The 22,568-nt window shown below is 36.2% G+C and overlaps 1 protein-coding gene across 2 annotated transcripts; it reads left to right on the forward strand.

The window, feature by feature from the left end:
• Nucleotides 1-829: 829 nt before the first annotated feature.
• Nucleotides 830-22,358, forward strand: UBA3 (ubiquitin like modifier activating enzyme 3). Of its 2 annotated transcripts, XM_045077923.1 has the most exons (18): nt 830-939; nt 1,126-1,167; nt 2,966-3,086; nt 4,428-4,508; nt 8,026-8,108; nt 11,057-11,137; nt 13,216-13,259; nt 13,590-13,654; nt 13,959-14,114; nt 14,941-15,043; nt 15,185-15,298; nt 19,511-19,564; nt 20,265-20,301; nt 20,388-20,469; nt 20,788-20,888; nt 21,012-21,075; nt 21,196-21,250; nt 21,568-22,358. In XM_045077923.1, exons 1-18 carry the CDS (start codon nt 920-922, stop codon nt 21,654-21,656), a joined length of 1,392 nt encoding a protein of 463 aa, XP_044933858.1. In that variant the 5' UTR covers nt 830-919; the 3' UTR covers nt 21,657-22,358. The 2 variants fall into 2 exon arrangements, with proteins under 2 accessions (XP_044933858.1, XP_044933859.1); XM_045077924.1 differs by lacking the exon at nt 1,126-1,167 and having other exon boundaries at nt 839-939.
• Nucleotides 22,359-22,568: the final 210 nt, after the last annotated feature.

Below are 22,568 nucleotides of genomic sequence, written 5' to 3' on the forward strand. Positions count from 1 at the left end.
AACTGTTCTTCTTGACTCTAAATCTCATTTTTTCCAGCTCCAAGAAAGACTACACACACACACACCCATTTTATATATATATATATATATATTTATTTATTTATTCTTTTTAATATGAACTTTTGTATCCAGTCATCGAGACACACACACTTTCACCTATCTATTTCTGTCTGCCAGGAAGAAAATAGTCCAAAATTTTATCATATATCTTCAGGTGATGAGATTATAGGTGTTCTAAATTATTCCTTAATTTTTGTGCTTTTTTTCTTTGTACGTTTATCTAAATATATGTTTTTTTCCCCATAAAAAAGGTGTTTTTTTTTCCTATTCGGTTCCATTGCTGCTGAACTTCTTATCTGACAGAATCATGGGACATTTTAAAAAGACTACCTTCAATATTCACAAAGGAAGAAAATAATAATCTCTCCATCCCATCACTACAAACTGATTTAGATTTTATTCTCAGAGTACGTATTCTTATGCAAAAATGTTTCCTGAAAAGTTAAAGGTGAAAATTACTCTGATGCTTAGCCTCAGAGAGACGCTCTGCAGCATAAGGGCGGCTCTTCCAAGGAGTTTTTTCACAGAACATACCATTTTTATAATTATTAATTACCACGTAAATTGTATAAACATATGGGGTATTATGCGTATATTTTCACGCAAAGTAATGTTGTGCTCTGGGTAAGATTTATGTAATTAAGTGCAGTTAATCAAGATTATAATTACACGAAAAAGCTTTAGAGCCCAGGGGAGCCTCGGCGCCGTCAGCCCCACCCCTTCCTCATGCCCCGCCCCCTTTCCCCTTTCCGCTCCTCCCCGTCCCTTTCCAATTCTCCGTGCTGGTCCCGCCCCTACGCTTCGTCCGGCCCCTCCGCCCGCCCGCCGTGGGGGCTCCTGGGAAGAGGCGGAGAACAATATGGCGGATGGCGAGGAGCCGTAAGTACTAGAGCTCTGCAGGCGTGCGGGGTCGGGCTGGGTTGTGAGAGAGCGCGGCGGTGGGCGGTCGCCGCCGCCACCCGAGGTCCCCCCACCCCCCGCCCCGACCCCTCGCCCCCCCATCCCCTCGCGGCGCCCAATGTGTAGCGTGATGCTGACCCTTCTTTTATTCTCTCTTTCTTTTAGGGAGAAGAAAAGAAGGAGAATAGAGGAGCTGCTGGCTGAGAAGTTAGTGCTGCCGGGAGGCCGGGGCCCTCTCCGGGGACCCCCGCCTCCCCCCACCCCAGGCCTAGGGGACCAGCCGCAGCGGGCCCGGGGGGCTGGGAGGGGAGCACCCGGAGCGCAGGCCGCACGGCCTCATCCCCTGACCCCCATCCCGGAGCCCCAGGGGCCCGGCGGGCGGCTCCTTGTCTCTATCCCCGGCGGGCGCCGGAGCCGGGGGTCCACCGCCGCAGGCCCGGCACCGGCCCGCGGGGGTGGTACTTGACCCAAAGGTCTTGCGGAAGGACCATTGAGCCCCACCCCCTCCTCCACCCCCAAATTGTCATAGCCGCCGTGACCTTGTGATTAAACTCATGAAACGGACACTAGGCCGTTTTTGGCCTTTCGTAAACACGGAGACAATAGTATTAATTGCAAACTTCTTAGGAGAACTTTAGTGTAAGGTACCGTCCTAAGCACTTCAGTCATTTTTGCCAAAGAATTAGCTCTTAAGGGAGGATGTTGACTCCACAAAGAGCTTATTTTGCCCCCGTTTACTACACACCCTGTTTGTTTTATCAGGTATTTAATTTTGTGCTGATGAGACAGATTTAAGCAGTGTTTTCTACCCTTTCCCACGCCACATAATTTTTCGTCTCCCTACAGGGGAGGGGTAGAAGGTCCTCTTGCAGTGGGTGTGGTGCGTTAGTAATTTCTGTGCCAGTTCCCAGTAGCGTGCTTTAAGAGTCTTCACGTATCTCCCTCTGAAAGTTTAATTTCAGTTGCAAAAGGATTGGGATGATAGTTAATTTCACGAATCCCTTCCCACCTTTTATTTCCTTTCCACTTTTGCTTAAAATGACAGTAAAGGTTTGCATGGTTACTCTATGTCAGGTATTGTACTAAGGCCTCTGTGTGGATTATCTCTTTATCCTTGTTCGGACCTTAAGGAGTAGCTCCAAATGAGACTTAGAGCCGCTAATAATCAGCGCAAAGTCACAATGTTGTTGTGGAACCAGACCCAGTTGGACGTCCAGTGCTCTGGTCTTGATTGTTAGGCAACACTTGCCCCTTCTGTAAAAATTGGTTATTACTAGTACATTTGGAGGTAGAAACTGGGATTACGTTTGGAAAATTAAAAATAATCACAACCAAACATAAATCTTGCAGAAAGTAAAAAATACATTTCTGTTAGAAAATACATTTTGTATTTTGTTAGGGGAGTCCGTCCTTATTCAGTTGTATGTTCTAAAAAGTTTGTAGGTGGTAAAGCCTATCTGTAGTGTAATTACAACCCCAAACTTTTGTGTTGAGTGGAAACAAAATTGGGATCTCTTTCAGGGAAAAATGTGTGAATGTTTCTCTCGTCAAAAAAAGTCAAACTTGGAAAGGACACATAAGTTATATTAGATTTGAAGCATCACTATTCCGAAAGTGGAGTTTCTGTTTTCTTTTTTTTTCTTTCCCTGATCCAAGTGTGTTGTTGGAACAAACTAGGGAAGTTTACAGTGATCTTTTGTAAATTCCAAATGTAGAAAAGCCCATTTCTCACCAATTGACCAATAGTATCCCAAGTTTGATCTTGTGCTTTAAGATCCCAGAAACATGTGGACTTATTTCATCAACATATGTAGTTCTTAACGTTAAATAAACTAGATAATAGCAGAGAAAAAAGTTAAAAGCATAAGCATAACCACATTGATATTTCCCTTTTTATTTGAGCAGGTCTGGTGTGCTTACTTTTTCATTTGGGGAAACCATAATAGTTATAGGTGTGGCTTTTTCCTACTGATCTTTGCAGCTGAATTTACTGTGTTCTGTGCAGAATGGCTGTTGATGGTGGGTGTGGGGACACTGGAGACTGGGAAGGTCGCTGGAACCATGTAAAGAAGTTCCTCGAGCGATCTGGACCCTTCACACACCCTGATTTCGAACCGAGCACTGAAGTGAGAAACATTTATTTTTAAATAACTCCTCTAATAGTTTTATATTTCAAAAATAATAAAATGCTTTCTTTTTAGTTTGCTCTTTAATAAAACTAATAATTATACAAGTTACCTTGAAATACTAAATATTTGAATATTTGTAGTTGATTATATTTAAATGACAAATATTTGAGTCATTTTCATGTTTCTCATGTAATATGTTGAAAATTCTCGAGTAAAATAACTTCATAATCTCATTTAAGATTCTAAGTTTTACTTCACTGAGAATTAGTTTTAAATGACTTCTGAGACACGTTCCCCTTTTTAACTGTACTATGAGAAATTAAATCTGATAGAAATGTAGATATGCTTGCTTAAATTTTGAAATTTAGTTGAAATGAGCATCCTTACGTGGAATTGAAAATAATTAATCGCATGTTAAAAATTATGTGACTTCTGTATAATAGAGGGATAGAATTTTGGACTGGTAGTGTTTGACATAAGGCAAATGTTCAATTACATACAACTTATATTTTACTGCAAGGTAGAAAATATATTCTTTATAGTTAATTTTTATGTCTTTTGTGTTTATGAACAGATGTTTTGAAGTAGCAGTATTATGCTACTCCTAAAATTAAGGCACAGATTCTTGGGTTTCATTCATTGTATCATCAGTATAACTTTCTTCTCCTTTAATCTTGGATTGAATTTAAAGTATTTTGTGTTTCTTTGGATACTCCACCATGTTTTCTTGTGCTTCTGAATTGTATTATGGTTTGCTTTTTTTTTTTTTTTTGGCATGATAAAATTTAAGATACTGCTGTTAAATCATTGTTTTAAATTGTATTTCTGCTGATGTACAATTTTCTAAGAGTTTTATCTTTTTTTTCCATCATCTCCTGTTTTGTAAGTTTCCGTCACTGTGTTCAAAAGCAGCAAATTATTGTTCTTACCTTTTTACTTTTAGACCTTTAAACACCTTGAGCATGCTTGAGCCTCTATTCTAAGGTTTTTACACTTTTTTCTTTTTAGCAAGTCAGTTAAATAAATTTGCTTTCCATCCCCTTTCAAAATTAAAAACAAGGTAAGTCTTAGTTAACTAAGATAGTAGTGGAAATAACCTTCTAATTTCATAAAAGTCAATTTAAAAACATTAAAATTGAAACCCTCTGAAGTCATTAGATTACAGAATTTCTGTTCCCACCTTGTTCATAAATTTAAAATAATTTATTAACTACAAAGTCTGCTCTTTATCCTTACTTGGGTTTTTCATTCAGAAAGTGTTTTATGGTTTATTGCCTTATTGATGATACTTATGGTTATTATCAACCAGATTTTAATATACTTTTTCATTCTTTACAGTCTCTCCAGTTTTTGTTAGATACATGTAAAGTTCTAGTCATTGGAGCTGGTGGCTTAGGATGTGAGCTCCTGAAAAATCTGGTAATATATATATATACATATATATGTTATTTGTTTTCTTCTTGTGGCAATTAAAGCATTTTCTTTTTCTGTTCTATTACTAGGAAATTTTTTGTTATGATTGTTAACCTTTTTTCCTATGAGCCTTTGTTAGATAAATTTAGCAGGTCAAATTTGAGATAGTAATTAACATAATGATAGAACTGGAATTTTTTACACTCTGAAGTCCTCAACTGTAAAGTCATTGATAGAAAACTCTTCTGTTTTCTTCTCTGATATTTATCAAACAAATCTTTGTGCTTCCTCTTGCATAGCAGTCATTAATTTTGGTGACATTAATAACAAAACTGATAATTCACATTTTAACATGTAATTTCAAAGAATTATTTCTTATATTGATCAAAATAACCCAGTTAGGTGGATAGAATATTGTCATTTTATATAGAGGGAGATAAGTTTTTCTGAATAGTGATATCCCTAGAACCTAGTCAAGGTCATTAATTCTTAGTCAAGTGTGCTTTTCACTGAACCATTAGGTCATTACAGGACTTAAACATAAAATTTGGAATAGCTAAACTTTTTTTTTTGTACAATTTGTTTTCACTGAATATCATCTTGAGAGGGGGTACTGTTTACAGAAGCTATTTTTTTATACTGGTTTGAAATCCATAATATGTGACTTAATAGTTTCACTGACTTCTCGTAACTACAAATAACTTTTTATAAGGCTTTATTGGTTTATTTAATAAAAATGGGTAGGAGAAGAATTGATTTAAAGGTGTTGTATGTCAGCCTTCTCACTGGTGTGTAGAAAATTGGAAATAGAGGAAGCTCCTTAGACAATGAATCAGGTCACATAACCACATGAGGGACCTACGAAGCTGGCCTTGTGGCTGTAATTTAAATATCAACAGCTACATTCATTTTGCTAAGAAAACACTAATGTCAGTGTTAGTGAAACTGCAGAAACTTAATACAGTTCTTGGTACTTAACTGCTCTGCTTAGTTCTGAAGGGATTTTAGGTCATCATGGTCCATGTCCTTAATGAATTTGAAATTTCATTGGAGAGACAAGTCTTATATCAAATAAACAGCATTATGTATGATATACTGTGAGATGTGGGGCCAGAATGACAGAACTTTCTCAAACATAAAAACCCTTGCAGTACCAAAGAATTCTAGAAGGGAAAGATTTATGGAAGACAGGTAGTAGTTTTGGCAGGCATTCTATGTTAAAATCCCCTAATGCTCAACTTTTTCTGTTATGAAGCTGTGACTTGCACATGTGATATATAGTAATTTAAATGTGAATTAATTGGAGATTAGCTCTGAGGAATAGGTTGTCAAGGAACTTTAGGAATGGCCTTATTGCATTGTAATGTCTTAAAAGAAGAAAACTGATTCTTTTCAATTACCACTTGTTACTTTGCTTATTTCAGACATAAATATATGAGAGATGTGCATGTTTTTTTAGAATTGGTTGTAAGCCTCCCACCAAAAGCTCATTCTGAAAAAAGAATATGACATTAATATTGTTGATTGAACAAATAGTTACAGAATCCCCCATCCCCATATGCCAGGTACCATTTTGAAAGCTAAAGATACAGCATCGAAAAGTACTGCCAGGTGTTTGTGTTTTGGGGTCTTATGGAAGGAAAAAGACAAGTAAAATACATAGTATGTCAGATAGTAATAAATGCTATGGGGAAAGGAAGAATAGAAGATAGGTATCCTGGAGGGAGGGGAAGTGGTTTACAAAAAGATGCTATTTGAGTAGAGAGGTGAGCAAGAATATTCTAGGCAGAGGGACCATCAGGTACAAAATATGCGAAGTGGGAACATGACTTCTATGTTCCGGGAGGAAATGAGGTCATTATAGCTGAAGCAGAAGTGGGCAAGGGGAAGCAGTTTCCAACAGGATATCAAGAAGTGATGGGAGATGGAAGGGCTCAGAGTGAATATGGGCTTTAGAGGCTCCTGTAAAAACTTTGCCATTTGTCTGAGTCAGGAAGTCACTGGAGAGATTTAAGCAGATGAGTTGATTTGATCTGACTTTTAACTAGGTTCACTGAGCCTGATGTGTGGAGAAAAGACTCAAGGGAAAACAGCAGGAAGCTAAGAGGCTGGTTGGATGGTTGTTAAGAGGTGACAATGACTTGGAGCAAGATGGTAGCACTGGAGGTGGTGAGAGTCTGTGAGTGATGGATATGTTTTGAGGTTGGAGTTAACAGGATTCACTAGTGGATTAGTTATGGGAAATAAGAGAAAGAGAGGAGCCAAGGATGTCATGACAAGGTTTTTTCCCTGAGCAACTGGAAAGATGGTTAGCATCATTGAAATGGGAGACACTAGGAAAAGAATAGATTTCATGGTATTGGTGAGCAAGGACGATTGAGTTTTGGAAACTTAATTTTGAGGTGTCTGTTAGACAATGCTTTATCTTACAAGATTGTCAGAGATCACCAGCACTGAACAGAATTAAGCACAAAGGCACTCCAAATTCTGGCCAGTAAAGTAGGAGGAAAACTCTTGAGTGAGGTGAACTGGAAACCAATTTTTAGTGTTCAGATTTCTCACAAGTATATTGACCAAGTGAGGAATTTATTTTATAGAGGAGGAATTGATCCACACACTGCCAGATACTTTAGGTGGGTAAGATCAGAGAGACTGAAAATTGTCATTGGAAATAGTAACATGGAAATCCCTGATGACCTTGACAAGAGCAGTTTTCTGCGAAGTGGTGGGCGTGAAAGCTTGTTAAGTTGAAGTGTGAGCTAGGAATATGAGAAAGCATGTATGGACAGCTTTGGAGGATCTCTTGCTGTAAGGAGGGGCTGAAAAGTAGGGAAATTATTGACACTTGATTTAACTTGACTACTTAACTGACCAAAACCAGAAAAACATGATTAATTATTCATACTTTTTTTTTTTTTTTAATCTTTTGCTTCTGGTAAATTTGAGCACTAGTTGTACTGCAACAGTTTGTTGCTTTTCCCTGGCTTTTTTGATTGCTTGTTCTTGACTCAATACTTTTAGGATATTCCTTTTTCATGTGCTACATACATATGTGTGTTGATAATGTACACCTTCTAATAGTTATTTCTGAATTGTAACATACTTAATGTTACGTCAACTACGATAAAACTTGTAGGAATTGCTTTTTAACTATATTCTGAAAAAGAATAGCAAATTCATTTAATTAGTAAGACTAGTAAACTTAAAATATCTGGCAGCAGCAGCAAAGCAACAAACTTTACAAATGTGTTTATGGGATTATAAAACAACTGTAGAAATTTTGAGTTGTTCTCTTTTGATTATAGACTATTTAAAACTGAGTAGCTACACATTTTTGACTTTTACAAGAACCCTAAATTTTAAATACCCTATATACCTTGTAAGATACTTTAACCATTGAATACAATTCTGTAGAATTTATTATTGAGCATTTATAAATTTCCAAGGCTACCTTAAAAACAAATCTTAAAATTTCAAATGTGCGGAAACCTCTGCTTAATTGGATTTTTTTTTATTCCCACAGGCGTTGTCTGGTTTTAGACAGATTCATGTTATAGACATGGACACTATAGATGTTTCCAATCTAAATAGGCAGTTTTTATTTAGGTAAGTTTTAAGATACTAGTTTAAAATTCTGATAATAACTTGAACTTGAATGCATCTCAGTAATAATTTTTACAAACTATGAGAGGGTAACAGTAATCTCATTTTATTTATTTATTTATTTATTTTTAAGATTTTATTTATTTATTTATTTGTCAAAGAGAGGGGGGGGAGAGAGAGCACAGGCAGGCAGAGTGGCAGGCAGAGGCAGAGAGAGAAGCAGGCTCCCGGCTGAGCAAGGAGTCTGATGTGGGACTGGATCCCAGAACCCTGGGATCATGACCTGAACTGGAGGCAATGGCTTAGCCGACTGAGCCATCCAGGCGTCCCAAGAGGATAACAGTAATTTTATTTTAAAAATAACTACCACTCTCTTTTTTAGGTAAAATTTTGCAAGAAAATTGTGAGCATTCTGGTGAAACTAGTTTTAAAAACAAATACATGATTTTGTTGTGTTTAAAGAGATTTCCAAATGCTTTATGTGATTTGGGGCGAGGCTCTTTTCCTCCTGTTGATTTCAAAAGAAAAGATAGCTGGAATATTGGGCGCTTGTGAGATATATTGGTGGAGACTGGTGGGCCAAGAATTGTATGGTGACTCCAGGGCAATAAAGTTGTGGGAGAGTTTGAACTTTCTTACGGAAAAAAAGAGAAAACAGACAGTTAAGGAGAGAAAACCCAGGAGCAGTTGAAATGAAATAAAGGGATTATTACCTTAGACGAACATGAAATATGGAAGGCATCTGGGAATGGATTGTTAGAAATGACTTTTAAAACTGCAGGTAGGCCGTATATGCAGAGGTGAGGAGAGGTTCATTAGTGAATTTTAGTCTGTAGCATTTAGAGATTTGACGAGCTCAGATAGAAGTGTCATTGGTCAAAGAACTACACATATGGAGGGATAAGGACTTTTTATTTTTCTTTCTAGATTATTAGGTTATTAGCAGAAAGTGCTCAGATAGCAGAGAAGGTAAATTTAAATTTTTGGATAGGCATGAAACCTGTCTTTGTAGAAGATAATAAAGAGGTTGAAGGATGGGTCAAAGTCAAGTTAAGGAAGTGTTGTAATTGCTATATGAACTCTACATTTCCTTTTTAGGCTTTATCTTGTTTAATTTTTAACCCTTGAAACTACCCTTCTCTGAAACTTCGTGGATCATGACACATTTTAGTATATGAATGCTCTAACAAAGATAACACTGAATTGGTTGGTTATTGATAATAAGCCATGCCCTTTAGTTTGTAGCTAAAAAACTGATTGAAAATCACAATGATAGTTAACATTTGTTCAGTGCTTGGGTTGTAGTAAACTCTTCATCTATATTCGTAAACTCTATTAGTTGTAATAAACTCTTCCATCTATAGTACCTGTTTTAATCTCAGAGCAGCCCTCAGGGCAGGTACTTGTTTTCAAGATTAAGCAATTAGGACAAGGTGTCCTGCAAAGATGATACCTGTGAAAGGCCTTTTGTTCAAAGTGCAGTTTTTAGGTGGAACAATCTGATCCCTTAATTCTGGAAAGGTAAATTAGCAGTCTCCACAGAAGCCATCTAGGAGTTTTTTTTGTTTGAGATCTGCTGTGGAAGCACATATAATCCACAATGTTAAAGAATCTTGAAAGTCTCCTTTATTCCTTTTACCCAAAGTGCTCTGTCCAGACTAGTTAAAACTGAAATCAGGTTCCTTGATCTATAACTAGAGTCTAGTTACAGGACAAGTCAGAATAAAACTCTTATCAGAAGTTTTGAATCAGGAGAAGCACACTGGGGCACCTGAGTGGCTCAGTGGGTTAAGCCTCTGCCTTCGGCTCAGGTCATGATCTCATGGTCCTGGAATCAAGTCCTGCATCGGGTCTCTCTGCTCGGCAGGGAGCCTGATTCCCCCTCTCTCTCTGCCTGCCTCTTTGCCTACTTATGATCTCTCTCACTCTGTTAAATAAATAAATAAAATCTTAATTAAAAAGCATACTGCTTCATTGGAGAGAAGAAAATTGATCCGTTAAGTTATTTTTCTTTAAAATTCCAATTTTAAATAAAAAGTAATTTTTATTAGTAACATTTTTTTAAATCTTCATTTAAAGTATTCTGTGCTTGTATCTGAAGGACTATAAAGAAATAGAATATGGTTACTTTCTTCCAAATGTTCATAGTCTAGTGGGTATGAAAGACCTCTGTATCTAATAAAAAATATGTTGTGGAAAAGTAGTAATGAAGCACTGTATGTATGAGGAAGTAACTTACTTCTATGAGGAGAATGAGGAAGTACTATGAAAGAAAATACCATTTGTACTGAAATAAGAAGAGAGACTTCCCTGTGTCCCTTTCTGTCTATAGCAATGGTTCTTATCTAGGAGTAACCTTTTGAGGTCTTCTGTTTTTAGTTTCTTAGGATTGTTGGCATCATTTGCAATTTTGGATAATGTCTTCAGCATTATTTCTTCAAAACATGCTTATGGTTTCGTTTGGGGCATAAAATTTATTGTTTAGTCAGCACACATGGGAAGAGGATACATGAAGGCTCTTGTATCCCTAGAATGAATTGTGTGTTTATTTCAGCCAAGACCTCCATAGTTAACACCTTGAGGTTCTGGGGTTCAGGGCAGATTTGGAAGGCTCTGGGTATGGGATAATTTTTTACACTGGGAAATGCCACAGTGGGAAGTGGCCAGGAAACATACCATTGTTATGCTTTCTGGGGTGGAGTGGGGGGATTGTTTATATTTACATTTAAGAAATAATTAGACTTGTCAGCACCTATAAATACTTCATTTAGAGCATCAGTAAGCATTGACATTTGTGACCAATCACTCATCAAAAAATTTAGATAAAAGTGTTTCTTCTAAATATCCTCTAAACAAGCTCACCATGAATATATTTTCTGTCTGAAAATAAATTATGTAGATCATCTAGATTTATATCATGAATGATAATTTAAATATAATTTTTCCTATAGGCCCAAAGATGTTGGAAGACCTAAGGCTGAAGTTGCTGCAGAATTTCTAAATGACAGAGTTCCTAACTGCAATGTAGTTCCGTATCCTTTTGACAAAAAAGTTACTTAGCTTTCTAAAGCTTTGTATTTTCTTTATTATAAAAGAGGTATTTAACAGAAAATACAGATAAACAACAACAACTACAAAAAACAAACCATCAGCAGTAAGCTTATTACTGAGGTACTTACTGGTGACATTTTGCTTTATATTCTGATCTTTTCTTTAAGGTTATATAAATATTTCTTGCTCTAATTTCTAAATTAAGCATTTATGGCCAATACAGTCGTTTATTTTGCATTATTTGCATTATTGCCCTTCCTTAATTTCAGTTTGGATTACATATCTCTTGTTAGACTATAAGTTCCTTGTCTGGCTATAGTTAATCTTTGTGTGTCCCTACAGTAGCAGACTGAATAAGACACTCCTTATATATTAACCAAATGGAACATGTATCAAAGTATATTTATTTTTCCAAGAAGTATGTTTTGTTTTTTTTTTAAAGATTTTGTTTATTTTTTTGATAGAGATCCCAAGTAGGCAGAGAGGCAGGCTGAGAGAGAGAGGGAGGGAAGCAGGCTCCCTGCTGAGCAGAGAGCCCGATGCGGGACTCGATCCCGGGACCCCGAGATCATGACCTGAGCCAAAGGCAGCGGCTTAACCCACTGAGCCACACAGGCGCCCCTATATATATCTTCTTTATCCATTCATCTGTTGATGGACATTTGGGCTCTTTCCATAATTTGGCTTTTGTGGACATTGCTGCTAAAAACATTGGGGGTACAGGTGCCCCTTCAGATCACTACATTTGTATCTTTGGTAGTGCAATTGCTACCCAGTCTTAGCATAGCTCTATTTGCAACTTTTTGAGGAACCTCCATACTGTTTCCCAGAGTGGCTGCATCTATTCTCTTTTGACCTCCCTGTTAAAGCTGCAGTTTATGCTTCCTGTTTGCCTAGCATTCAAAAGGAAAAGAGGCCTGAATGGGTGTGGGCAAGAATTGAATATTTTTTATAGCTTTTTATGTAGGCCAGAATAAAAAATCTAGGATAAGGGTATTTTTATATTGTCCCTCTTTTCTCCATTTTGGCTTTTAAAAAATATATGGTGGATTATTTATTGTACTTTTAGAGAAGTATATATATTACTGAAAAAATTATTCCATTAGAAAAATTAAAATTTTTGTATACATGTGCTGTTATGATATTAAATGCTACGATTGATTAACACCCACGGCCATTTTTGATGGGGTTCTCTTGATGGCTTCCAGGCAGGGAAAGACTGCTGGTTGGGTTTGGTAGAGTAAAAAGAGACTCGGGGGGCGCCTGGGTGGCTCAGTGGGTTAAAGCCTCTGCCTTTGGCTCAGGTCATGATCCCAGGGTCCTGGGATCGAGCCCCGCATCGGGCTCTCTGCTCAGCAGGGAGTCTGCTTCCTCCTCTCTCTCTGCCTGCCTCTCTGCCTACTTGTGATCTCTGTCTGTCCAATAAATAAATAAAATCTTTAAAAAAAAAAAAAAAAAACCTTAAAAAAAAAGAGACTCGGAACAAAGAATTCATATTTCCCCTTACCCCAAAAATAACAAATCACATTTGTACCTGAAAAAGCTAGTGGAAACATCTGTTTTTTTTAAATTAGCTTTACAACAGTTATTCTGATTTTTAATTGAAAATATTTATTATATAATGTATAAATCTAAGGTGTACGAGATGTTAAATTTGTGTTCTGAATATTATAGTCATCTGCCTAAATGGGAATTGTAATATGCTTGTTTCCTTCACTAAGATGCGTTGTTGCCTTTGGTTGAGGACATACAGTCTGCCTTCCCATGATGTATGGTTTTTTATAAAAACTGAAGCAGAGTAGAGAGTGTAAAAGAGACATAAATGTAGTCTGGGGGCTCAGGGATGAGGGGAACTACTCTAAGTAATTGGAGTGTTTACAAGAGAGGTTTTATCATGATTAGGGTTGTGTTCATTTTGTCACATTTCCTGAATTCCACTGCTTTGAACATTAATGGCTTATTCTTGTTGTGTACCTTTATAATTTGTTCCTTATGGCATTATTAAATTCACTTCATAAGTTAAAAACTTAGCAGCTTAAGTTCCTTTACTTATGTTCAGACATTTCAACAAGATTCAGGATTTTAATGACACTTTCTATCGACGTAAGTTTTCTACTTGAAATTTACTTTTCACTAAATTCTTACTGTATTTAGTTGCTAGCTATTTGAAGGCTATTTCTTCATTCGTTCTCATCTCTTGGTGTTTGCTTTTTAGTAAAGTTGGCTGAACAGAGAATGCCACTGTTTTATTTCTTAGCTGACATCATTAGCTGCATTTTTATATGCTGTCTTGAGTAAGGATTACTCAAGGATTAGGAACTATGTGTGTTTGTATTCCAATAAGAGGTGGGGGGTTTTTTGTTTGTTTTTTAGAAAGTGAATTATTTTGTGCAATGGCATTTTTAAAAGCCAAACTTGCTTTTTCTCCCATAGAATTTCATATAATTGTATGTGGACTGGACTCTATCATAGCCAGAAGATGGATAAATGGCATGCTGGTAAAGACTTTAATGTTCTATGGTTCTTCGAAATTCTTGCTGCTGCTCTTAATATACCAAAAATTAGGATACCATACCATATTTTTGATAAATCAGAGTTTATTTAATTTTCAACTAAGTAGATGTACATCATGATATAGTGCCAGTCATTAACTTTCAGGTGAGAATATAAACTGCTAGTATCATAATCCCATGATTTGATAATCTAGTACTCAATAGTGCGATTGACTTGTAGAAATTCTAGAGAGCATGTTTCTCTTTTGAATTCTTACTCCCCTCTCTCACCTTTAAATAATTTTCCTAGATATCTCTTCTGAATTATGAAGATGGTGTATTAGATCCAAGCTCCATTGTCCCTTTAATAGATGGGGGGACAGAAGGTTTTAAAGGAAATGCCCGGGTGATTCTACCTGGAATGACTGCTTGTATTGAATGCACACTAGAACTGTATCCTCCACAGGTAAAGAAGCACCTGCATTTGTTTTATAGTCTCTTGGGGTTGAGTTAGGACTAATTATTAAGTCTAGTCAATATTTAGGATTTTTAATTAGGGGTAACCATATTCTAAAAATCATATGAAGAAGAAAGATAAAATATGAAAAGAAAAGAAATTTGTGAAAAGAAAGGAACGGAATATCATGGTACTGATACTATTCTGTTCTCATGATTTGTATTTTTTTGTTTGTTTGTTTGGAGAGTAGAGATCCAGGGATCCACTACAAAGTTAAATGTTGGGATAGAGCTATAATTTATCTTGTTTGATTTTTGCCTGTGATTGCTTCAGGGAGATAAAGATACCAGGGATGAGAATGATCCTTCCAGATATGGGGCTCTTTAAGCTGTATACCCACTTTAGGGAATAGTTAGAATTTTGATTTATAAATAAATATGATTTTTTTAGTATTTACTTGGAATTGATTTAACTCTGTGAATTTGCTTTTGCTTTGGTTTATGTTATACCTTCAGATTTAAATGTGTAAACATAATAAAATGCTCATATTTGAGAACTTACTCAGCACTTCTCACGATCTAACAAGCTTAAATTTATATACCCTGTAAATGTAGCACAAATCTACATTCCTGTGTAAATATAAGGTGACTCAGATGCTGTCTTTTAGTTTTAGAAGCATTATTAGTGGTATAAAATGTTTTGTTTTTGTAAGTGGAAAGCTAATAAGAATTTTAACCTCCTGTCTACTTTTACGAAATAGACCTAAGTAGAAGCTACATTTTAAAATAATTCATTACTTAAAATCCACTAAAAAAACACCCAACTGTGATTTTAGGTTAATTTTCCCATGTGCACCATTGCATCTATGCCCAGGCTACCAGAACACTGTATTGAGTATGTAAGGATACTGCAGTGGCCTAAGGAGCAGCCTTTTGGAGGTAATAAACTGAATTTCATAATCTGGAATTATGTAAGATATATATTTATTTATATTATTCATTTTTATCTTTACATTAAAACATGAACTGATTTAAGTTTACATGTTTCTGTCTTACCCTCCTTGCTTTTTTTGGTAACAGAAGGAGTTCCATTAGATGGAGATGATCCTGATCATATTCAGTGGATTTTCCAAAAGTCCCTTGAGAGGGCATCACAATATAATATTAGGGGTGTGACCTATAGACTCACTCAAGGTAAGTTAGTGAATTGTTATGAATTTTAACCTTGGGATAATCCCATTTTCAGGGGTTGGGATACTCTGAAGGAAATAACAGATAACTGATTTCAGATAGTACCAGCCATTTGAGGTTCAGTCAAGGTACCATGGAAATGGTAGTTTGCAGGTGTCCTAAATTTGGTTGGAGGAGGGAACAGAGTTTTACAGAATCCAAACTACTACTTAGCTAGGAGTAATTTTTTTTATTTTTTATTTATTTATTTATTTATTTATTTATTTTTAAATTTTATTTATTTATTTGACAGACAGCAATCAGACGTAGGGAGAGAGGCAGGCAGAGGCGGGGGGGGGCGGGGAGCAGGCTCCTCCCTCCCCTCCCCAGCAGAGAGCCCGATGCGGGGCTCAATCCCAGGACCCTGGGATCATGACCTGAGCCGAAGGCAGAGGCTTAACCCACTGAGCCACCCAGGCGCCCCTAGGAGTAATTTTTTTTAAAAAAAGATTTTATTTAGTTATTTATTTGAGAGAGAGAGAACATGTGCTCTCAAGGTGAGGGAGGACGGAAGGGGCAAGGAATCTCATGCACACTCTGGTCTGGGCACAGAGCCCAAAGCAGTCTCACAACAACTAAGATCATAGCCTGAGCTGAAACCCGGAGTCAGATGCTTAACTGCCCAGGCATCCCAACTAGGAGGAACTTCATGAAATCACTGAATCTTACTAGAATTGGAAGAGGCACTAAGTCATCTAAGGCGAACCATTCATTTTATCTTTAATTGAAGAGGAAGGTGTCACCTCCTGGGGCAGTCTATTTTTACATTTGGATAAGACTATTAAGACAGTTATTTTGTATGTTGAGCAGAAGGCTCCCTCTTTAGTTTGGGCTGAGTATTGTCCCAGGGTATATCAAATATAAATCAAATTCCCTTTTAAGTAATAGCCTTTTACATAAACAGAACAGTAATCACATTCCCTCCAAATCACTATCATCAATCTTTCTAGTTCCTTTAACCCTTTTACATGTTGGCTGACATTAAGTTTCCATCCTGTTTTGTTTTTTGGTGTTTTTTTTCTCTTTTTCTTTTCTAACCATATTCCAGTTATCCGTACTTATCTAGGCTAGAATGAAGCACGCTAAGATTAAAATAGACTTCTGGGGGCGCCTGGGCGGCTCAGTGGGTTAAGCCGCTGCCTTCGGCTCGGGTCATGATCTCAGGGTCCTGGGATCGAGTCCCGCGTCGGGCTCTCTGCTCAGCGGGGAGCCTGCTTCCTCCTCTCTCTCTCTGCCTGCCTCTCTGCCTTCTTGTGATCTCTCTCTGTCAAATAAATAAATAAAATCTTAAAAAAAAAATATAGACTTCTGATCATTGATGCAGTCTTAAAGGAAAGCAGGGTTTTTTGTTGTCATTCGCGTTGATGCTATACTTCTGATTCTTTAGGTCACTGTCCACTAAAATCTGGAAGTTCTTTCTACATGGCAGTTGCTAAGCTGCATTTTCCCATTATAGGTTTGGCAGTTTTTTGGGGTGTTAGTATTGTCTTTTTATACTCAAGTATAGGTCTTTACAAGTTTATTCTTAAACCTGCTGTTTTCTTTCTACATATATCTTGTTATGCCTGCCAGCTTATCTGTTCTTGCCAGCATCTTTCCATTTGTTGTTTTGATAATAATGCTTTATCTCTTTGTCAGATAATTAAAAATTTTAACAAGATTGACTGCCTGAGAACAGACATTTGAATCAGGCCTTTTTTGTTTTATCTCATTTTTCGATCAGGCCTTCTTGAGTATTTCCTGTTTCTTTGTCTTATTCACAAGGATATCTTTATGTTTTCCTGAAGCCTGGATGTGCTATCTTCCCACATTTCCCTGGGTGGTCAAGTTAGTAGTCACAGAAACAGAGTCCAGCACGACTTGTCTTAGTGAACGATCATAATGCTCTGTCTCGTGATCATTGTTTCCTAAGCTAGATGCTCATAGATCATCTTTCTAGAAATTTTGTCCGAAGTTCATCACTGAGTTCACCAGAAAATAAGCTTTGTCTTCTTTTTGAAAATGTGCAGTTTCTCTTTAGTGATTTTGTCCTCATATTTACTGATTTCTGGTGATGTCATTTAAAAATTCTGTTCTTAGACGCTTCTTGTTGCTCCTTTTATTCCCCCTGTTCCCAACCTGCTTTGTTCTTGAAAACACTAACTTCATTCCCATCTTGGAGCTTTAATACTCCTGATTCTTAGGCCGGGAATGTTCTCCTTGGATCCCGTTAAGGCTGGCTGCTTATTGCTCTGGTATCAAGTTAACCAGTTTACTTGATTATTCAACTGAAAATGACTTCTGAGCCATTCACTATTGACATTTTTATAATTCCTCAAAAATAACGGTAGCCTCGTTTTTCTATGCAAAGAATATTTCATACTTACACTCTGATACATCCTTGCTGTTGGGCCTTTGCCCTTAACTGTTTACAGAAATGTTCTTTCCCTAAGTCATTGCATGGCTGGGTCTTACGGTTTTAGGTTTCACCTCAAATTATATTTTGACCTCCCTGAGGTCTTCCCTGATCATCCACTCTGATGGACTGCCTCTGTCATTGCCAACTCTACCATATACCATTTTTTAAAAAAGATTTTATTTATTTATTTAATGAAGAGAGAGATGACAAGTAGGCAGAGCAGCAGGGGGGGGGGCAGACTCCCTGCTGAGCAGAGCGCCTTATGTGGGGCTCAATCCCAGGTCCTTGAAATCATGATCTGAGCTGAAGGCAGAGGCTTATTCCACTGAGCCACCCAGTGCCCCTATACATTTTGTTCTACTTTCTTTTCATAGAACTCTTCAGTATTTGAAATTTTGTTACTTACTTGCATGTAATCTCCCTCAGCAAAAAAGCTCTGTCAGAGCAAATAGGTTTTTTTCATTGTTACTTTGCATAACACCTGGAACAGTAGTCTGGCATGTAGTGCACATGTAGCAACTGTTTGAATTAGCTGATTTCAGTTTGTCCTGATCAGGAACTATAAACCCATTTCAGGATGTAGTCTCATTCATATTTCTGTAACTTTCAGTAAGGTTTAGTGTGTACTTTTGAGCCTATTGATTGAGAGCCTTGACAAGGAGTACAGAAGCAAAATTGGAAGCGAAATCTAGCTTTTTTAAGGGGTAGGGGATGAGAGGGCTCTTCTTGGGCAGTATGTCTGCTGCTCCTCACTGTGACTACCTGTTCTTCCTTTCTGTACATCTTGCTCTGTATGGTTCACTGGAGAGCTTCCAGTTTAACCATCAGGAAGTTAGTTCCTCCCTGTTTCCCCTTCCCTGAAATTATATGTTGTCATATAGTTAGAATTAATGTTTTAAAACAGCTTCTCATACTTTTTCATTGTCTTCCTTTCATGTCTTCTTAGATTATTTGTTTTTTTTCTGAGGTTCTTGAAACCTGCCTACACCTGAAGCCTTGGGGACATGTCTTTAAGTGCTCTCCCAGACCCCAAGATAATAACGGCTACTTTTTTCTGAAGTTCTTGTTTTCTAAAGTGAACAATTCAAATGCAGTTAGGGAATATTTATGTTTTGCTTTTAAAAAACAATGCTATAAGGTGGGGCTTTATTCTTTCCTGTTCTGTGAAATACTGATATGGAAAAGATGAGGTAGAAATAGAAGTACAACTAATATTTCATGCAGTCCATGTTACATAAGGAAATGAGACTAGGGGCAGTTTTTTGTTTGTTGTAAATTTTGGGGAATCAAATGGCTGAAACTATTATATGAGGAAAGTTAATTAAATCTTATTCTTTATACTTTATTCAGGGCTCACTGAGTATAGTTCATATGCAATTCCTATCACTTACTAGATCTATAACTGGATATTAATTTGTCTCAGTTTCATTTCCCTTATTTTAGAATCAGAGTAAGGAGACTAACAAAGGTGTTATGAAAACTCTGTCTTATTTAATCTTCTTGGAACATTCTAACTGTTAGCTGTTACTATATTGTCTCATCTTTATTTGAAGCTTAGTGAAGAGTTTTCTTTGCTACTGTAACTTGTTTAAGATTCTGAAGATAAAATGATGGGAATATGACAGAAGATCATTCCTTTGTTATACTTCTCTATTTTCTGACCTGAAATCCTGAAAAATCAAGTTGTGGAAAATGATATTTAATAATCAGATTGTCTAATTTAAGATAACTATTCTTTAAAAGATTTGACTGTATTTTAATCAATATATTTTTTTCAGGAGTAGTAAAACGAATCATTCCTGCAGTAGCTTCTACAAATGCGGTCATAGCAGGTAAGGAAAAATGGCCACTGCCTAACTTTGTTTTCTTTCCTTAATTGTTGATTCACTATCTAAACTGACATTTCAACAGCTCCTTGGTTTCAGAAAACAGGTGTTCAAGGAATTTGATATCTTCTTGGGTGGGGGGTTTAATTTTTAAGCTGTCCAAAAAAGAACAAGCTGTTGGATCTGTATATATTTTGTCTTCATTCTGTCATAAAGTGCAGGGCAGTAAGGGGACATTTTAGTACCTTCCCTTTTAATCATTGTGAACAGGTTGCTCATTAATCTGAAGAAGTGGAAGGAAAGCATTTAATGCTACTCTGTTGCTTGGATTATACAAAAAAAATACAAAATTTGTTACTTTTTCAATTTTTGAGAGTATATACTTTATTTTTAATCAGCTGCTTTATAACTCTATAACTAACTTTTAAAAAAACATGAAATTTTGGGATGCCTGGGTGGCTCAGTGGGTTAAAACCTCTGCCTTTGGCTCAGGTCATGATCCCAGGGTCCTGGGATCGTGCCCTGCATCAGGCTCTCTATTCAGCAGGAAGCCTGCATCTCCCTCTCTCTCTGCCTCCCTCTCTGCCTACTTGTGATCTCTGTCTGTCAAATAAATAAATAAAACCTTTAAAAAAAAAAACAACCCTGAAATTTTAAATTTCTAATTTGCATTGAGTTGAAGTACCTTTATTTTCTCCCCTTTCAGCTGTGTGTGCCACTGAGGTTTTTAAAATAGCCACAAGGTAATGGATTTCATTTTTTAATATGTATATAAATTGATGTTTTGACTTGACTCGATTATATAAAGATGAACAATTTTTCTTTACAGTGCATATATTCCTCTTAATAATTACTTGGTATTCAATGATGTAGATGGACTATACACATACACATTTGAAGCAGAGAGAAAGGTTAGTAGTATTACACTAATGAAAATTGTTTTGATCACTCATACTTAGATTTTTACATATTACTTATTGGTTAGCAATATGGTCGAAATTGCCCACAGCCTAAGTATTTTCTAACTTCTAGAACCTTATTCATTTCCTGTCTTTTACAGTATAACCTGAAATAAATAGTATGTAGCAAAATAATTTAGGAAACTTTAAAGCATAAAGATTTGTTCATAGGAAATATGTATGATTATTAAAACAATTTGATTCTCATTTCATCCTTATAGACTATTGTTGGTTCATGTGCTACTGTTATTTGTTGTTTTATATATGTAGGAAAACTGCCCAGCTTGTAGTCAGCTTCCTCAAAATATTCAGTTTTCTCCATCTGCTAAACTACAGGAGGTTTTGGATTATTTAACCAATAGTGCTTCTCTGTAAGTGTTGTGGACTTTTGTTCTGTTATAGAAATACTTTTGTGATTTTAAAACTTTAAAAACTAGAATTATTTTTAAAAAGTGATCTTTTTTTGTTTGTTTCCTCTCTCATTATTCTTTTAGGCAGATGAAATCTCCAGCCATCACAGCTACATTAGAGGGAAAAAATAGAACACTTTACCTACAGGTAATCAGTGTCTGCTTGTTTGTTTGTTTGTTTTTTTAGGGTATTTTTCCCCCTACAAAATTATGTCACAAGTTTAATTTCATTTAACGTGCTTTACATTAAAATAATTTTGTTTTCTAGTCAGTAACCTCTATTGAAGAACGAACAAGGCCAAATCTCTCCAAAACGTTGAAAGGTACTTTAAATGAATATATTTACTAGTCAGTTTCTTCTGTTTTTTTTTTTTTTTGGTAAAAGTAATAAATGCTTATTATAGGTTTGTTTTAATGCCTTTAAAATGGTGATACCATTGTAATTATATTTTTAGAAGCAATGATAGAATTAATTCTTTTAGAATATTAAAAAATCAAATACAGTATTACCTTGATTAAAGAGAACTAGATTTTGATGTTTATCTAGACATAAAACTGTATAGTTTGTATATGTGTGTGTTGTGCTTTTTGTTGACTTTTTTTTTTTTTGCTTGGGTTAATTAAACTTTTTCTATTTTAGAATTGGGACTCGTTGATGGGCAAGAACTGGCAGTTGCTGATGTCACCACACCACAGACTGTACTATTCAAACTTCATTTTACTTCTTAAGGAAAATAAACTTGTACATAATAGAAAACTCATGGAAATATATTATGTGGATGCTAAGACATTTAATGTCATTTTTAGCATTAGTGTTGCTGGAATTTGACTTTTATATAATGAACCACTCTTTTTTAAATTTATAACTTCCCCTTGAAGACAGAATTTTGGGGTTGGTACTTGTAAGCATTTTCATTAGTAATATGGGAAATGATGCTTGGAGAGAGAGAATGAACAAATGTATTGCTTCTTTCAAAAGAAGAGGCAAGCACTCTCTTGTGTCTGACTTTTGTTACTGTGGTCTAAGAACGCATTCCTCAGTTTTCATTTGAGCACCCACATAAAGAAAAGATGTCCCTCTAAAGAAAAAAAGAAAATTAAGTTTTAAATGACCTTGACTATTACACCCTGACATCTAGAACATGTTGAACATAGCCTATTTCTTGCTTGATTTAATACTCATTTAATTGTGGTTGTCCAAATGAATATTAATTACTGCAAAGGTTACCTTGTCTATAATAATTTGTAAATGGTATTATAGCTGAATACCTGTGCATGGATATGGGAACTATTTTCATGTTTACTTGTAGTGCCATAGAGGCCAGTATGCACAATATAAAGCCAAGACGTGGATGTTTAAAAGAATTTAATGCTCAGGCAGTTATCACTGATGCTTTCACACTATTTATTAATAAAATCATATATTGTCTACTTTTCTCACTGAAGTTTTTTAAAGTACATTAAGGATAGTAATAAGTAGCTCCATAGTAATGTAGGGAATAATTTTCAAATGTGTAGCAGGGTTACTAATACAGAATTTTTATGGTACCCGAATTAATACTTTTACCACAATAAATATCTCCTGATTTAATTTGCTCAAACATAATAATGAAATGGAATCTTTTTATATTAAGGTCTCTT

This window comes from Mustela putorius, unplaced genomic scaffold (assembly GCF_011764305.1).
Source record: "Mustela putorius furo isolate JIRA1106 unplaced genomic scaffold, ASM1176430v1.1 tig00000095_pilon_pilon_pilon, whole genome shotgun sequence".
Lineage (NCBI taxonomy): Eukaryota > Metazoa > Chordata > Mammalia > Carnivora > Mustelidae > Mustela > Mustela putorius.

Coding starts and splice junctions, on each gene's coding strand:
- UBA3 (XM_045077923.1), top strand. CDS start 920: ATGGCGGATGGCGAGGAGCC. Junction 940..1,125: donor ATGGCGGATGGCGAGGAGCC/GTAAGTACTAGA, acceptor TCTTTCTTTTAG/GGAGAAGAAAAGAAGGAGAA. Junction 21,076..21,195: donor ATAGAACACTTTACCTACAG/GTAATCAGTGTC, acceptor TTTGTTTTCTAG/TCAGTAACCTCTATTGAAGA.